General features: G+C 44.3%; 1 protein-coding gene across 6 annotated transcripts in view; it reads right to left on the reverse strand.

Annotated features, from left to right (window-relative positions):
- Positions 1-17849, reverse strand: part of TSPAN18 (tetraspanin 18) — a 122831-nt gene that overhangs the window by 12169 nt on the left and 92813 nt on the right. For 4 of the 6 annotated variants that reach the window (XM_026848944.1, XM_026848943.1, XM_026848942.1 and 1 more), the window contains 4 exons: positions 15722-15811; positions 9943-10034; positions 8976-9176; positions 2486-2560 (listed from right to left, as the gene is read on the reverse strand). In XM_026848944.1, the coding sequence (XP_026704745.1) occupies positions 2486-2560; positions 8976-9176; positions 9943-10005 (339 nt within the window). In that variant the 5' untranslated portion in view covers positions 10006-10034; positions 15722-15811. Of the gene's footprint in view, positions 1-2485; positions 2561-8975; positions 9177-9942; positions 10035-15721; positions 15812-17464; positions 17580-17849 lie in introns of those variants that run through there. The other 2 variants (XM_026848945.1, XM_026848946.1) reach the window with 2 other exon arrangements.

Consider the following 17849-nt stretch of genomic DNA (forward strand, 5'->3'; position numbering starts at 1 on the left):
ACTTGTTTCGCAGGGAAGAGAAAAGCACAGAATCATTTAGTTTGGAAAAGACCCTTGGGATCATCGAGTCCAACCATCAGCCCAACTCTACACAGTTCTCCCCTACCCCACATCCCCCAGCATCTCATCCAAACGACCCTTAACCACACCCAGGGATGGTGACTCCACCCCTCCCTGGGCAGCCTATTCCACTCTCAGACCACTCTTTCTTTGAAAATTTTTTTCCTAATGTCCAGTCTGACTCTCCCCTGTTGCAGTTTAAAGCCGTTCCCTCTTGTTCTGTCACTAATTCCCTGTGAGAAGAGACCAGCACCAACCTCTCTACAATGTCCTCCTAACATGGGGTCACTGAAAGACCATCTCTGTCCCCATGGACATGCCGTCCAGCCATCTAGCCTCACCCTAACCCAAAGATGACAGCAAAATTAGCCACATGTAGTTGCCAAGCCAGAGGAGCTACCACCAAAATATATAGCAACAGCAAAACAAGGGGTATTTTTTCGGAAGAAACCTAAGGAGAGAACAAACCACAAGAATTTCCAGACTCAGTTTAAGTTCTACATAGAGCCAGCACCAGCTATGTTGGGATCTGATGTTCTTCATTCCTTCCCATTTAAGCCTTTCCTATCAGTCATTCTGACAGGGAGGGAAGCTGCCGATACAGAGGAGACAAGCTCAAGAAAGGCAGAAGCTTGTTCCCCTTCAAGTTTCATTGCACAAAACCCCACCAGATGCCACAGAAGTCTAGAATAACCACTGCAAATGATACGCAAGATAACATATTGTCATGTGTCTCACATCTTCCATGGGAGCGTAAGGTGCCGATGCTTTGCCCAGGAATAAGACGTAAGCAGGCTCCTTGTGACTTAGGGAAGAGGACACAGCCAGCCCTGCGGTCACCCCGCACGCAGGACTCGCAGCCAGCCTTGCTAGTTTCTGGTGCCTTTTACCCGTTTCCCACAGGGAAGGTGGGAGGTGGGAGCAGTCAGCCACCGGCTGCTCGCCCAGTCTCTGCTCACCAGGGACCGTGTTCTCTGTCGTGAAGCCTGCACCCGGGTCTGCAGGGCAGTTTCTATGTGTGCGGTCTGCTGTTTGTGCTGAACCAAAGGAATTCCCTAAAACCTCCTAACAGCAGAGCTGCAATGACCAGAACACACCAGACCCCCCACACTGCAGCCTATTTATGGAGCGGTAGCTGTTCCCATGAGGGCATGGTCTCAAAGCCTAAGCTGGAATGGGGTACCCACCCTGTGTACAGAGTGCCGACCCTTCCTCACTGCCTTCAGATCCAAGGCAAAGATAACAGACCACCAGCTTATAAAGGGAAAAAAAATCCTCTCACTAACTACCCCCAAGACCATCCTACTGCACAAACACCACTCTCTTGCCGTGAGTTTCCTAAGTCTTGATTCTTTGCTTATCAAAATCTATTTATATGAATAAAAGTATATCCTGGTTGAAAAAAAATCATCATTTTACATGGCCCTTCTATGCTCATGTCACATATGTGATGTTCAATACATGTCATGTTCAGTACAGCAAACGTGCAGTTATGTTCTCTTAGTGTTGGAAGAGGCCAAATAAATAAAATAAATACTAACAGTCATTAGTGACCACCTCTACTGGTCAATGTTTTTTCACAGCCATCACTCAGAGTCATATTCCAAAGATGGGCCGACTTGAGAAGCATGGACCTAGTTCAGTCAGGCTCTTCTTTGCACATGTGAGAACATGAAAAAAAATGCACAAACCCTTGTTGGGGTTGATTACTACTAGTGTAGGGGAGGGGTGATGGCCATATAATAATGATATGCACAGCAGCAGAGAAAGGCTACATCACATGAAGCTGTGGAGAGAAGGACAAGAAATTTGTAAGAAGGGCAACATGCAAGGGATCCATTGATGGGACACGAAATGGCACACGGGGAGACTTGCTCAGGGCAGGTCGGGAGGGATATCTTACAAGCATTGAGAGGAATCTGGTGAGCAGCAGAACAAAAATTCAAGAAGGAATATGATTAGAACATGCACAAGAGAGTTTTTGCACTGCAGAGCAAGCATTGGGTCTGTTGGGAAAACAGGAGGTTTCACTATTAATATTAATATTAAACACATGCTATATTGAAAAAAGAAAATAGTTGCTTTTAACCTTAGTGTGACTTTATTATAAAACTTCTCTCTGATGGAATGCGCAGCTGGTTTGGCTGCAAAAGAATCAGGAAGACTCTAAAAACTTCAATATTTAAGTAGTCCCCCAGCGTGTATCTTCTGTGTACATAAACCATTTACCCTTGCACACGCCAGGTTAGTTCGCGTTCACCGGCTTGCTGGCAGTTCTTCAGACTGAGGGTAGCAATGAAGCAGGTTTGTTGGTATTTGAAACAAACGGTTACTCTGCAAACAAATCTACAAACGATCTAACACCATGCTCCAGCTGGGTACAATCCTACTGGGGTTCCGAGTTTGCCCACCATCGGATACTTACATTTTCTCTGAAGATAAAAGCCAGGATCGCAGCTGAAAGCTCCGCCAGGAAGATTAACAAAATAAACATGAAGAACTGGAAGAGAGAAGATGGGAAAAAAAACCAAACAAAAACAACAAAACACAGATATACTATTAGGTTTGTGCAACAGAAATACAGGGTTTTGCTAGTCACTAGAGAGATGGAAAAAATAACTGAGAAAACATTTATTCCCTGACAACTAAAAAAAATATGAGACTGTAACCTGAAGCAGAGACAGCCCCTCTCTGATCATATCAGAGGACATGGGAGCTTGCAATGCTTTTGCCTGGTTCTAATGAACAGAAGGGAGTAAGGCTACACGACCCATCGCATACCCTGATATATCTGCACCGGGTTAAAACAGTAAAGCCTACTTTGATGGAAAAAGTTATAACTGTGTAGATGCTTGTACAGGGTTAAACTGTCCTGGCACAGGTGTATGCACCATATGCATGCACCTACATATTGTAGTGCTAGAGCTTGAATAATATGTCCTGAAACAAAGCTGACCTCTAGACGAACCTCAAAACCAAATGTTATCCATTACTGGTCTCTGCTAATTAGTAAAACCTGTACTACCATTAGCATTTATTAATTAGTATCTGATCACTAATGAAGTATGTATGCTCACTAGTGAAAGATGTAGCTTAGGCAAAATGTAATCAGTAGTGAGGATGAAATGCTGTGAGGGTGTGTATCCAGCTTCCCTCGTTCAGCCTTGTTCAGGGCTGAGAACCCAAGTGTTTGGCCTTGTTAGAAACTCCCTTGGTCTCCCCCCGAGCCCTGGCCAGGCTTTGGGTGGAATCCAGCAGGAGGATGAAACCAGACGTTTCCGCTCAAAGAAAAGTGCAGGTCATTCTGACTTGCTGGTTTTTGGGTCTATAAGGCCGGACCCGCTCACAGCGACTCTGGATGCCTCACCTACGGGTGGAGGCACTGCGTAGGATTTCCCACTTGCCAAGACAGGCTCTCCAAACCCTCGCTGTAACCGGGGCTGCCCAGCACCTGCGGGTCTGGATGTTGGTAATGTATGCAAGGGGTGATGGATCTTTCTTAATCACTATTCTCCTCATTGTGTAGTAATGATTAGGTGCATTACTTTGCTTGTTCTTATTTTCTATAATTAACTGTATGTAGTAATAATTAAGTGTACTAGTCTGTATTTTTCTTATTGCTTATTTCCTGTATTACTTGGTTATATCCTTTAATTATTAACAGTAAAATCAGCCTACTCTTCTCACTCTGGTATCTGAGTTTAATTGGCATCCTCGATCAGCAGAACACATATGCACACACACACCCTTCATCACAACATAAACAACATAATTTTACTGTAACATGATCATGGTTCATTTTGTATAGAAGTATACTCAAATATTTACACCTGTGACCAAAAATGGTCCCTTTTCAGAGTATTCTGCATTTCAGGACAAAATCAGCCTTCGTTAATACCCCCACACAGAGTGGGATTGCACTGAGTTAAGTATGAACCATTCAGAACCTCTACAGAAAGTTGATAACACAGCATCATAATTTTAAGTTGATTAAGTAAGTATCATCCGTGTCTCATATCCGAAGTGTGCATATTCATACCCTTAAACAAAGGGCACACTGCAGACCTGACAGAAAGAAATAACCAGCAAATTGAGTGGGAGCAAAAGAGAAACAGGTATCCAGTTTGAAGCAAACCATTACACTTCTGTCATCATAATTCTAGGGATGAGAAATGAAAGCGAGAGAGAGAGGCACGTGGTTGTTCAATGCAAGCTAGAACTGTATTTTCATCCTGTTACCCTTGCAACCTTTTGCTGCTTCAGTCTAAGTCTGGTCTTCAGTCTTACTAAAGGCACTTTGTTTCTGTGATGTTACCAAGCCTGAGCAATTCAATGTGCCTTCACCACCCACCTCAGAGAGGTAAATCAGATGCATTTAAGAGGTCTCATCCCCAGAGAGACTGAGAGTCTTGCTGCAAGGGTGCTGTCCCTGGGACTTTGCCTACCCAGAGCACTCAGGTACCGTGGAGCATCTCCTGCCCAGGATGAACTCTGGGACTCCTGAGGCTCCTACCTCAGACCCTCCTGGTCAGAGGTGGCACAGAAAACTGGTACACAGCTAGAAGTAAAACCTGAGCAGAGAGGAAGAGAGTGTTGAAGAGAACAAATCTCCCAGAGCAGAAAAGCACTCACTGACATCAAACAGCTCAGGACTCAGCCTTGTCTTTGGGACCAATTCTCAGTTATGTTGATGCCTCATGCTAGTCTGATGCTGCTTCAGTCCCTAACAAACAGTAAAAGGAAGAGGCAGGGATGTGCCCTCTAACATCCTTAAAACAACAGATGTTGGTGCTGTGGAACAACTATGGAAACAGAGCAGAAAGTGGCTAGGTTCACACCCTCTCCCAAAATGGCATTTATTTCCATGCCTGGAGACAAAATAGTGGGCTTGAGGAACCATAAGTCTGAATTATATGGACATTTTTAATGTTTTTATAGACATGAAGAGAAATCACCATTTGAGAGTCAGCCCTTCTAAAATCCAAGGATCCCAAGAATTAGCCCACAGACTCAAAGGTGATTTTACAAAACGGAGTGAACATTTAGAAATTAACTCAGATCTTAGCACCATGTGAGAAAACCAGGAGTGAAGGGAGAACGCAGTAAGACTACATCACATGGAGGGTAATAAATACCTGGTACGTGTTACCAGTGAAGGTGGTTGAAGCAACAAGTAGAAATAAACACGAGAAGTCTGGGCGGGGTTTTTGTGAGAGAAGGTTATTGAAGGTCTTTCTGAAACAGAAGGCAGGCAGATGGGGCCAGAAGTACTATTGTGATTCTCAAGCAATGATTTATAAACAGCGTCTGAAATGCTGTGCGCAGTGCATTTCAGTAATGGAGAGAGAATTCAAACTACCTGCTTGGAATGGGCAAAATGCTGTTTTGTTGTCAATTATCAGAGCCGTAAGCAATTTTTCCCCACTGGAAAAGCACACGTAGTAGTACCCTGTCCCATTTGTCTGCCTGCTTCTGCGGTGGAAACAAAAGAAAAGCAGCCTAGGCTCAAATGACAAAACATACAAGAGTCAGATGAGCAGAGACTTCAGGTGCTAACAGAATGCCATTGCTTGATTTTGCTGAACTAGTTAAGGCTATAATTTATTCTTACTGCTGGAGTTTTCTATGTAGCTTCTATTTTTCCTGCCCAGAGACTGTTTTAATTTCACCACAGGAGGGCAAAGAACAAGTGATGAGAATGAACGATGCTTTGCAAATTCACATCATCATCCATCAAGGGATCTCAGCATAGTCACTAAGAGGTCTAAGGTGGTGATCAAGTGATTAATCCCATCACCCTGCTAATTGCATTTCATTTACTGATTACTGGGAGATACATGTTCACCCAAGCTCCAGCACAGCCCTGTGCAGAAGTGGAAGCAGCCATTCTCAGATTATCTCTGATAAGCTTCATTATCATTCCCAAACTGATTTGCACTTACACTGTGCAGTGTGCATTGCAGATTTGTAGCAGTTACTGCAGAAAAAGCACGAGCAGCCATTAGGCTGATGAGAAAAAGAAGATGCTTCATCAGTGTTTCAGAACTTGCCCTCATTCTGCATTTTAAGGAGAGGCAAAATCTGCTTCTTATGTTGTGCGTCCCAAGATTAAGTTGCTTACTGATATACAAGAGCACTAAACAGGCAACTGGTTCATGCGTGTGGGACAGCAGCCTCACAAGCAAATTCATGCTCGAGACAACACTTGGACCTGGGTACCTCCCAATCCAAGGTGAACATCCTGAGGAGTGCGATCTCGCCTGTTGATCAAAAAATCTTGCTGCAGCTCCTGGTCCTGGTTACAGGTTTAACAGAAGGTTCCACAAATCTGTGTTTCATGTTTCTTTGCCACAACTCATCTGCTGTTCCAGTTTCAGCAACGCCCTTCCAAAAAGAGCAGCAACTGCCTTTAACCCAAAGGACCCACATTTTCATGCTGAAAAGTTTCAGAGGCTACTTCATCCGTTTTACAAGAGTGCAAGACAGGACGTCTGCACTCAAAACTAAACCAAATGAAGCTAACAGGGACTGTTCTTGTTGCAAAGCTGAATTCAGTCCCATAGTGCGATGTTGTATGCTCAACAGCACTTTAGACTCTAATTTTTATGGTGTTCTTCTGCAGTCAGAGGGTCTTTAGGACAATCCAGTAGTTATTCAATGTCTGACTTCTCAAGGCCAATGTTTGTTGCTTTTCATAAGCCAGGTCCAAATGCTGGGAAATCTAGAACTCTTCAGAGCCTTGTGCTTAATGCAACACGTTAAGTTCCACGGTGATTTTTTTTACCAAAAGACAAGCAGCTTAATGAAAAAAAAAAAGTCCTAGCAAACACAGAGGCCAGAGCCTAGAGAACATGCATTTGTTCATCTGTCTTGTCCCTTCTATCTTCTGTTTACATTTGGACTAAAAGCTTCAAATATACATTATGCATCACTCTGAAATCTCACTCAAGCAGCTCTCTGGCTCATCAATTCTTTAACAACTTTGTAAGTGGACTTGATTTGATCTAGCAACTTCTCCCCAAGTGCCATCCCCTTGAAGCCTAACACTCTCCATTTTGCAAGGTGTTCCCAGTTTCTCTGGCATACAATCATGAAAGGCTTGCTTTTTCAACACCTAAAACTTACTCCCATCAGATTTCTGTTTTCACAGATGTTTTACGCACTTTCACATCAGTGGGTGCAGCCCCCCAAAAACAGAAATTAGCAACATATCTCTTCACACTTGATATCAGCACAGATCCTCATCCAAGTGGTTCACTGCTGTTGAACATAAGATGGCAGGTTAACAGAGCTGACTTTGATACCAATAGCCCTGGAAGACCTGATCAAAGTGGAACACTAATTCCTCATTCAGTAATTAGAGTTTCTCCTGGTCTAGGGCATTACTTCCAGCCCATATATTTCTCACATTCCAAGTTTAAAATAAAATAATAATAAAAGTAAATAAATAAAGCAGAAGGGCTCAGAACTATCTCTAAGAATCAGAAAAGTAAAACCACAAGATTGAGTGCACTGGAGTGTAACTAAAACAACAGGAGGACCATTCAAACCATGACGTAATCTGTGATATTAAATCCGGAAAAAGCATGGCCCAGAGCTCCCTTCCCACAGGCAGGGCCCCAATTTGTATGCCGTGGACATGATCCAAACCGAAAATATTACTCCCGCATACACTTACAATCAATATTTCTCATCAAACATAACTTTTAGTTTTTTTAATGTGACAAAGACAGGCTTTTAAGTAACCTCAGGTTCATTGGGCCTGATCTTTTGCAATTTATTAGGTTTCTCTGAGCAGATCTCCATGATTTCACAGGTGACACATTTGATTTTCTGATTTAATTCTGAGGTGAGTCACTAGAAATCAAATCCACAGTGGCTTCCAGAAAAGGGCTCTCATTTGCAGGTTATGAATTCAGGGGGTGGGTGAGCCAAGGGCCCAAGAGAATTTATCTCAGTGTAGTCATGCTCATCTCTAGGACAAAATGGTTTTGCATTCAAGAAAGAGGACTTTCCTGTTCTATTTAGACAAGCTTCTTCTGCACCATGAAGCAGCTGTGCAAGACAGAATCATAACAAAACACCATGAGATAAAGATTATAATAAAACCCCAACAAAACAAAAAACAGCAAAGCCCCAACAGAGCCAGAGGAAGAAAGAAAAGGTCACATTTGACAAAAATGAAAAATAAAACTAATGATCTTTGTCTTTCAATACATAACTGGTAATGCCATCCAGTAGGAGATAATGGCTGGAAACCCTGCAGTATCAGAACTTATGGCAGAGGTCAGAACTGACTTATTTTAGAGGCCAGCTCTTTGCAAATAGTACTTGACCACACAGGCTAAAATTTAACCCTATCATTCAGGGGAAAATTTGACCCAGGATGACAAATCTGGTTCATTTTAGGAGGAGAGTAGGCTGCATAAGGGAGTGACGAGCTGTCGAGAGCTGCAATGACAGGCCACCATGCAGTTCTGAGATGGGCATTTCTGCTGACATGGGGAGCTTTGTTACACAGATGCTTTGCTCTACATATTCCCTCTGCTTTGTTGTGTACCACTGGGGAACGTGTCCACAAGTGGAGCAGTGGGTTTTGGGTGGCTGAAAGAGGACCATTTTTGGTCACTTTGTAAAAGTGAAAAAACCAAAACCAAACAACCAAATAGGACCATTCTGAAACAAAGCTTAACAAGATCCAAATACACTCCCAGACTCCATACCCACTGGGCTCAAATTAAGTATAGGGAAAACGCAAATTCTCTGTATTTCTAGCTGTGTGTAAAAGTACACTAAGTCTGTTTATTATCTAAGGGAATAATGGCTACAACAACAGACACTCACTCACAGCATCCATCTATCCAGTCACTTCCATTCTTGGGAAGCATCACAAGGCCAATAGGAAAAGCAAGAACACTTACAAAAAGCAGGAGGCATTTGTTCTCACGGATGGCACCACAGCAACCAAGGAAACCCAGCAGAAAGAGCATCGCTCCCATGGCCAGCATGATGTACGCTCCTGTGAAGAGCAGGGGGTTGGCAGCCACTATCTCTCGGAAACCTGTGGGATCCACAATGACCCAGATGCCAACTCCCAGTAGGCATGCTCCTCCCAGCTGTCACGACACAAGGAGGGGAGAGAAGGGGGTAGGTCAACATAAAACAACTGCTGCAGAAAAACTGGACTCGTTGCTACCTTTTGATCAAAGGGTTTCACTTGGAATATCTGTGTTTCTCCATAGCATATATTCTCCGCTGAGCAGGTGACTGCTGAGACGGTACTCTGAGTATCGCTTGCTCACCAAATGAACCATTTGTAGCCAAAGCACCTTTCTTCCTGCACGTGTCACTCTAGTAACTGTTTATGCCCTCCCTAATGCTGAAAGACCGAGTCTTGAGCTGCTGCCACATCTGTAGGGGACAGCCCAGTGAAGGGGCACGTGGAACCATCCCCGCCACAGAGGCCGGGGTGGCTGGGTGCTCCTACCCTTCCTATCAAAGGCAAGAGCAACAGGGTCACTGAGAATGACCCTGCATGTGGTAGGAAAATGACTGTGTTTCCTAGTGAAACCTCAGCCAGGGCATCCAGGGCTAGAAAACAATTTATTTTGCCCTTCAAGGATAGACCATGTACACCACTAGTTGCAGCTGGTCTCCCCTGTCAAAGACAGGAATAAGTCAGACAACAGTGACCACTGTGCTGGCTTACTGAATATCTGAGCATCGTTGGATGCTGCAAAGCCCTCAGTGATTGCTAGTGCAAAGCTGAGGGAATATTCTGTATCATGGCACCTTTACCAAATTACAGCCTATTCTGATGGGGAGCAGCAGGCTGCTGGAAACAGGAGGATTCAGGAGAGAAAGTGGATTCTAAATACTTACAAATATAAAGAAATTGAAAAGAAACATCAGGTACTTCATGCAGCTCAGACAGTCTCCCTCCATGGTCTTCAGGCTCCTTGATCCAAACCTTCCTGCAAAACACCAGCACTTCCTCAGCACACTCATTTTTTATTGGAGTGACACAATCCTATTTCCATTTGTATTTCCCCCAAGATCCTGCAGAGTTCATTATACAGAAAAGCTAGTTTCTTACCTGAAGAAGGCAACGTAGTGCAGACTAGTAAGAGATAATGATCACTGCTAAGTCCCTTTGCATTCTTACAAGTCTAACGGCAAACGCAGATGTGAAGAGGAAGGTTGCAGGAGAGGAAAGATCTAGCTTTGCTTGCAGAGTGAGATTCTAGGGGAAAAAATATCCCTCTGCACACGAAGATTTTTTTTTTCCCAGTCCCTAAAGCCTGTCAAGTCTAAGAAGCACTGAATGTACCTGCCTACTCCACGCCAAAAAAAGGTCCTATCAACACAGGAGCCAGAATAAGCTGTGCCCGTTTCAGAGACTCACAAGCAAGCATTTGGGATGGTTAGCTCCATCCAAGCTTTCTCCACAGACTGAATGCCACACACACAGCAACAACATTTTCAGGGAAACTGGTAGATGTTTGGAGGAGCTGGGCTGAGAATGACTGCAGTGTGTGGACATGCCGGGGCCTGAGAATACTGTCCTCACGCTGTACTCAGCCCGGGTCACAATTTTTGCTTGTTGTGTAATGTGAAATGTTACTGTGCCAGTGAAGTCCTGGTGCTCTATACCCCACCCTGCACAGGTCTTCTGCAGGCAGAGCCCACAGATCAACGTTGGTAAGCTTTTAAGACCAGGAAGAAATGCTAAGGAATTTTAACCAGTTTTGAAACTCCATTTCTGAATTAGACAACAAACTGCTTAAGACAGTTATTGGAAGAGCAGCTATAAATCCTGACCAGGTAAAGCTACACTGGAATAAGGTTTCTGCTTGCTGTTTAATGAAGTGTCTTTCCCAATATGCAATTATATCACCAAGTACCCTAGAGGGATAGACAAATAAAGACATAAACCAGTAAAACTTTCACTGAAACAGAAGATAATGCAGTCATGGCACCGTGCACAGATGGATGCATACGTATGCAAACACAGAGGCACACTTTTGCTTAGCTCCCCAGAAAAGCCTTCCCAAAGCCCATGTGCTTCTTAACCCATCTCTTTCCCCTTTTCCACTGCAAATGCCATTCCCTAAACAGACCTGCCTCCAGTGATATGTTATGTTAGCAAAGTACATTCAATTCACTTAAAAAGAAAAAAAAGTGAATTATCCAAGGTTTTCACCAGGCCAGAAACAAAACTCTCTTCCACTCCCTCGTTGCTTTTGTTAAACCACAAAACTTGGGAGTGCTGTAGAGCCTTGTGGGGTGCTTCCCTCCATGACCATGGGAACTGTTGTGCTTCAGCCAAAGACCTTAGAAAGCCCATGGCAGGCAGAGCTCCCAGCAAGGGGTTGCTTGAGGTAAGAGCCAGATTTTTATCATACAGTGGGTGTTTGCTGCACTTCCTTCACTTGGTTTAAAAATCAAATCAGTTCCTTCCTAGTGGCAAAACAGGCAGACACACAAATGGTGTGATGCGGAAGCTCATGGAGACACATAGCTACTTTCCCCCTGCGTCTTCACATACCTGGGGCAGGACATCAGCGTGTCTCTGCTGTCTGGGTACTGCCCAGGGAATCCCTTCTGCTAGAAGAATCTCAAGAAGACCCAAAAAGCCAGTCTTAGAGTCTACCTCACTTCTGGAGAAACACGAACCTGAATTTGAACCTGAGAACGAGGGCAATATTTTTCTTTGCAAAGTTTATTTTCTTATACTTCTGAAACACAACTGTTCTGCCCAGAGAGACTCAAAGCCAAGACCACGCATGACTGCAGGAGATGGAGTAGGGCACAGAGCTTTGATGTGGGCCTGGAGGAGATGCTCACAGCTTCCTGATGATGTTTAAAGCCATGTCTGCAAATCTCACAGAGAAAGGAGATCTTGAAGTCCAAAAGGGTAAGGAGCTGGGGAGGAAATTGTTCAGTTTTATGGTTTATGGTGAATCTTCAGCTCCACTAAACCATGAGCTTGGACACTATAGTAAAGAGGGATATGAAAATACAGGCAAATCAATAGGATACTGAAACTTCAAGAGCCCCACAGTTAGTGGCATCCAGATGTTCCCATCAGCACACAAAAAATTTATGCTCCAGTGAAACAAAGGATGGCTTAATTTCAGTATATTAGCCAAAGTCTGAGAGTTATCTGAGAAACTTCTAAGTCCTGCTGACTTGAGCACTCCCCATATCATAGTAGCCTTAGGCAAAAAAGGAATAAAAAGCAAACCAGTTTAGCCTTATTGTGCCACTTCACATCATTCACACTCACCTCTCTCCAGAGACACCCACAAGAAAAACATTGCCTGTTGACCAAGAAGCAGCAGCTCCTGAGCTGTCCTGCTGCTTTGTAGAGTTGATAAATCACAGTCCCACCTTACTTTACTTTCCATCTCTGGGTCTGCTTTCTCTGCAAGATGAGCAGGTTCCCTTGCAACCACTCCAATTTACACAAGCTGAGTACAGGCCTCCTTTTCTTTTCAAAGACAAACCTAAGCTACGACTCCTTGCATTGCTCCTGCTGGTGCATCTGCTCCGTATGTTAAGACGTATGAGCAGGGAAGGGAGACTCTTAATCTGTTGAGCAATCAGGTCCTGAAAACTTCACTGGCAGGGCCACGCAGTCAGTAACCTGGGAGCAATGTGAACACACGGGCACTCAGCTTTGACACATGAGGACTCCCTTGTTTGCCTGGGTGAGGAATTGTCCCTAGTGGTGGTGCTGGGCTCAGATCTGCAATTTCTAAACCCACCACGCTTCACACAGCAAAGCAATAACTAAGCGCAACCCTACTAATCGTGCTGTGCTTCAAGCCAGGAACACACCAAGTGGGGCTTAGAAATCAAAAGCCCTTCAACTCAGGATGTGCAAATGGGAGTCAGCGGCAACAGTAGGAGGTCTGGGCTGGCATGGCCAAGAACAGAGCATGTCAGAGCCTCCACATTGTAAGAGCTTAATGCAAACTTCCAAAAAATGCCAACCCACCGATCTGATCTGAGAAACAGGAGCTGTGAGCAACTGTTTCAGTGCTGGAACTTCGAGCTTGGAGAGACCCGCATGTACCAGCATAACACACCCTTCCCAGTTTCTATGGGGTACCCAGATTCCCAAACAGCACATGCAAGATCACCATTTGGATCCTGTGATTGCACTGATTAAAACACAGCAAATCAACCAAAAGCATGACCTGGCCCTCTTATGTAGCACTTAAAAGTGTTTCACGTCAGAGCTCAAGCACTGCAGCATGTATGAACTGTATTACTGTCTAGCTGATATATGCAGTAGTGCTCTAGACTTTGAAGAGCATATAACTAATGCTATTTACAAACAGTGCAAGCAAAATGCAAATAAAGTTACTTACAAATAATGTAATTATGAAACCATTTGTGCCAACTGCTGCCTTACTAATTAGCTGAAGGTACCTGAAAGTCCCTGATGACAGCCGGCATGGAAAAAATAACTGACATGAAAGGACATTCCTGTCCCACAGAGCTGCTTTTTCCTACCACTTTTCTTTTTAAGCCATACACACAAAAGGCAAATTTTATAAGTTACTCCTACTACGCACTGATGCAAGTGTGATAAAAACTGAACGCATATGTCTTAATCTGCCTTTTAAATATATCTTCTCTTCCCTCCTCCAGGCCCCAAATTTGTGACAGATTAAGTTCTACTCTGCAGGAGACATTTAACGCTAAGTAAATATTAAGAGTCAGAACTGCAGGAGACAGCGGCTGACAGATGCTTTCCCTGGCTTCTCCCATCTCAGACCTGTGAGACATATGAGATGCATTTGTTTTTGTCTGAAATGTAGCTATAAATGTTCGTTTTTTTCTTAGGCAGACTATTCTACGCTTCTCCCACCCTAATACAAATTTTATCTGCAAAGTGATGGGGAGGCTAAAAATCCCCAGGCAGTGTAGCCAGGAAACATATCCCAGCTGCTGCAATCAGTTAGAAATAAAGTCTAGTTTTTCAAGGCAATGCATTTTTTTTGTTCTCCAGTCACCATTTATTTCCTTCCTTCTGACATTTGGTTTTGCATGCTTGCAGCTACCTTGAACTTCACATATCTAAAGGCAGCCTCTCAACCACAGCCCCAAAAACTGCTTCCAAGTTTCTCTTTGCTACCACTGACATTTCCATCTATCCCTTGGTCGCTCTCACACTGGATTGAAACCTGCGGTTTCACTTCAGTTGTCCCTTTAGCCTTGCCTTGGAGATGGAATCACTGAAAAACTTAAGTTTGGACAGGACCTCTGGATGCTGCGGAGTACAAACACTCACTGCTTCCAACCTGGGCCAATTCCAAAGTTTGAACCAACTTCAAAGTTTGACCCTGAGCAACCTGTTGTCATTATTTAAGTTTTGAGTATCTCCAAGGACTGAGATTCACCAGTCTCCCTGGGCACCTCTTCCAATGTTTGACCACTCTCCTTGTGAAAAGATTCTTCAAAACAGTTGTCCAAGCAATAAAGAGCATCCTTCGGATGTGCTAGTCTATCAGAACTCTCAGGAGCACCTTATCTTCACCAGTCTCAATCCTTGCATCTTCCATATCATGCCACTCATACCCTCTGCTGAAAACAAGTGTGTAAACCATTTTCCTTGCCTATCATTCCAACCACGTAAACCCACGCCTAACATAGTTCTGCAGACTATTTGTATTTCACTACATAAAATTCAGACATTGTGCACCTCCCTGATGGCTTATCACAGTCTCCCTGTCTCGAATACTTAAAAAAGAAACACAGAATAACCAAGACTGGAAGAGACATCTCAAAGTCACTTTGTCCAACCCTCATGCAAACCACTTGTTCAGTCACTTCTCCTCCATCATGTTGTCCATCTATCTCTTCTTTTCAGATGTAAATGTCTCCTTGCCATCAATATGCATGAAGACGTTGATTCCTTTAAAACCTGAGAACCAGTTCTGCAGTACCTCCTACAAAATTTTAGCCAACAGCTTGAGGAGCAAATGATGCTAACTCACACCCACTTTCATACTGATGCCCAATGCAACCAAGTAAAAGCAGAAGACATGTTTGAAGCTCTCCAAACCCACTATCAGACAGCCTTTAAAGGAATTATAACATGGGGACCAAGTCAACGCATCAATTTCTAGAGGCTGTCCCAGCTGAGGTATCACTAGAAATGTTCCTGAAGCTCTAAGGTGGGAGCTGGCAACCTGGGCATTGTGTCATCTCTCCAGCAACATGGCAGCCCACCCTTTGGCTTGCAGGTATGGAGCCTTGGCTCAGCATGCTTCCTTCCTTCATGGAGTACCCCTCTCCCAAGGGGATTTCTGTGTTCATTATCTGCAAGCAGCATCCAACTCCTTCAAACCAAAGTCGTGGGGTCTGTTAAGAGAACAATCTAACATGTGGTGCCTTCCAGAAAACCCTCTGAGTACTTATTTCCACACAGTCTGCTTCTCTGTATAGAACAGAGATGGGGGCAGTTTAATTAGGAGACCAAAGGGGGACAACTTGCAGCAGTACACCCCACAGATGACATGATGGCAGATGAGTTGTGTTTTTCTTACCCACCTCCTGCACACCATGGCTATACCTATCCAGCCTTGACAGAGGTACAGAGAAAGCATCTGGCATGCAGAAAGAGCGAGCTATAAACAAGGCTCACCTTCACAAATCTTGGGACTTGAAGCACAGTGTCTATTCTAGTCTTTAATTGTCTGTGTGTCCCATGTATCTCTTGCTAGCCAAGCTTGTCCTGTAAGAGAAAAATATGCAATTACTGCAGAAGTCAATAAAATGCAATCATGTTAAATACACAATTTATTAAAACACACCATCCTGATGAATATGCTCAGTCTAATTGCCACCTTAATTTAGTGTACATTAGCACTAATGAAGAGCTTTTAATACTCAGTGAGGGATCCAGTTCCTCAGAATCTCTTTAATAACCTTTGGGGTGTTTTAAATGCCCACAGACCACATGTAAATCTATAGTCCCAATACACATGCACCTCATACCACAACAGGACTAGATTAATACCAGCTGCACCTTCAATATTTTACAGGAGGTTTAGACAAACTTTAATCTGCTGTGACTTTACAGCCCATTTACCAGGAAAATGGAAAAGGCAGAGGGAAGGAGATGGAATGCATCTTTGGGAAGCCCAGCCTGGCCGTTAGGAGCAGCAGCCTGAGACGCTGGGCCATATCCCTCGTTCTTCCAGGCAGCTCTCACGCCAAGTTGAGCAAAGTGTTTGCTCTCCCTCTGCCTCACTGTCACTGCCTGGGAAGCAGCAGCAGAGAGGAGTGGTGAGGCCACTGTGCTGCCTGCCCAAAGGCATTAGATAAACCAGTGCAGGCAGAGGGACCCAGGTACAGACTGCCACTGCCCTTGAGCTAACACTTACAGTTTTCTCGGTAAATTTTAATTTCTGCCTGCACAACGCTAATGACAGTCTTTGGCTAGGCAAAGGTGAGGTGAGACTACAGACTAATGTGCAAAGCACGCCTGGTTGACTGTTGCTTTCTCAGGGCACCTTCATCGGGGTTGTTTTTTCCACCCATCCAACACAGCCCCAACCCCGCACTGTGGGGCCTGTGGGGAAAGGACAGCCTTTAACTATTCAAACACATCCCATGCCATAAGGGTCCAATATTCACAGCGGGTTGCTCGATGCTGTCACTCACTCACCCTCCGCAAATCCTTCTGGAATACTCGCAGCGTTGCTGAAACCACCGCTTCCCTGCGAGGGATCAGATAAGTCACCCTGCTCTCTCACTGCTCGCGTTTCATCACGATTTCTGGAGGGGGTGCATTCAACATCTGTTTCCCACAAACATTTGTGAATGCGCCTTTGAAAATTGCCTCCCATTAAGACTTCTGTGAGTAAAAGTCTATCGTTTGTTGCTGGCAGGAAGCGAACAAAGAGTTTCAAGGTGGCTGAAACTATTACAATATAAAACATATAATGAATATTCATAGACTTTTTGTTTTGCATGAATCCCTCACATTTAATGTCCTTCCTCTGTCACTGTGGACCTACATCTCTGAATGATGAGTAGGGATGGCTTCCCTTTTGAAATCTGGAGGGTACAAACATCAATAGCAAATCATCAATAGCAAATCAACCCATCTCTGCTGCAACGTAGGGAAGGCATCTGCTGACCGGCGGCTGAATTGCCCCACTTTACAACGCTGCGTATGAACGAAGGCTGTCCCAGATCAGCACAGCTCTGCCACCCGTGTGGAAGTTCAGAGGGTGCGATGTGACCACCCGGGAGATGGCTGCAGCAGGCGCAGTGACCTCTGGAGAAGGGCTTGGAGTGTCTACAGCTAGGGTAAGACAGCGTCACTGCCTCACAGTAGAGACACCCTTTTAGACAGTCAGAGCCCAGTGTCCACCCCTACCTTCTTTTTTTTTTCTTTTGTGTGTGGGGAACACTTCATCCTGTGTTTTGCATGTAACAGTTGAGAGACAATTTCTTCAGCTGTCCCATCCTGTGATGCCACTATCCTGGGATAGCTGCTGCCAGGAGAAGAAGGCTCTAACTCTGAAATAGAGATGACACTGTGCTATATAAACCTATCATTAGGAAAATAACCAGAATGATAGGATTCCTGCTCCTACGGCATGTGCATATAATTACATCCCTACAAGCCCTCAAAGGTCTGCGTGGGAGAGGAATTTTATTTTTTTATTCCTCTTAAGTCACAATATTTTAAAGAAATTACAGCACCGCAGAGAGAGCGAGCGAGCTGAAATGCTTCAGTAGGTACCAGCAGGTGCTGTGTT

The sequence above is a fragment of the Athene cunicularia genome, assembly GCF_003259725.1.
Source record: "Athene cunicularia isolate RWA chromosome 5 unlocalized genomic scaffold, athCun1 chr5_part1, whole genome shotgun sequence".
In the NCBI taxonomy this organism is placed as follows: Eukaryota; Metazoa; Chordata; class Aves; order Strigiformes; family Strigidae; genus Athene; species Athene cunicularia.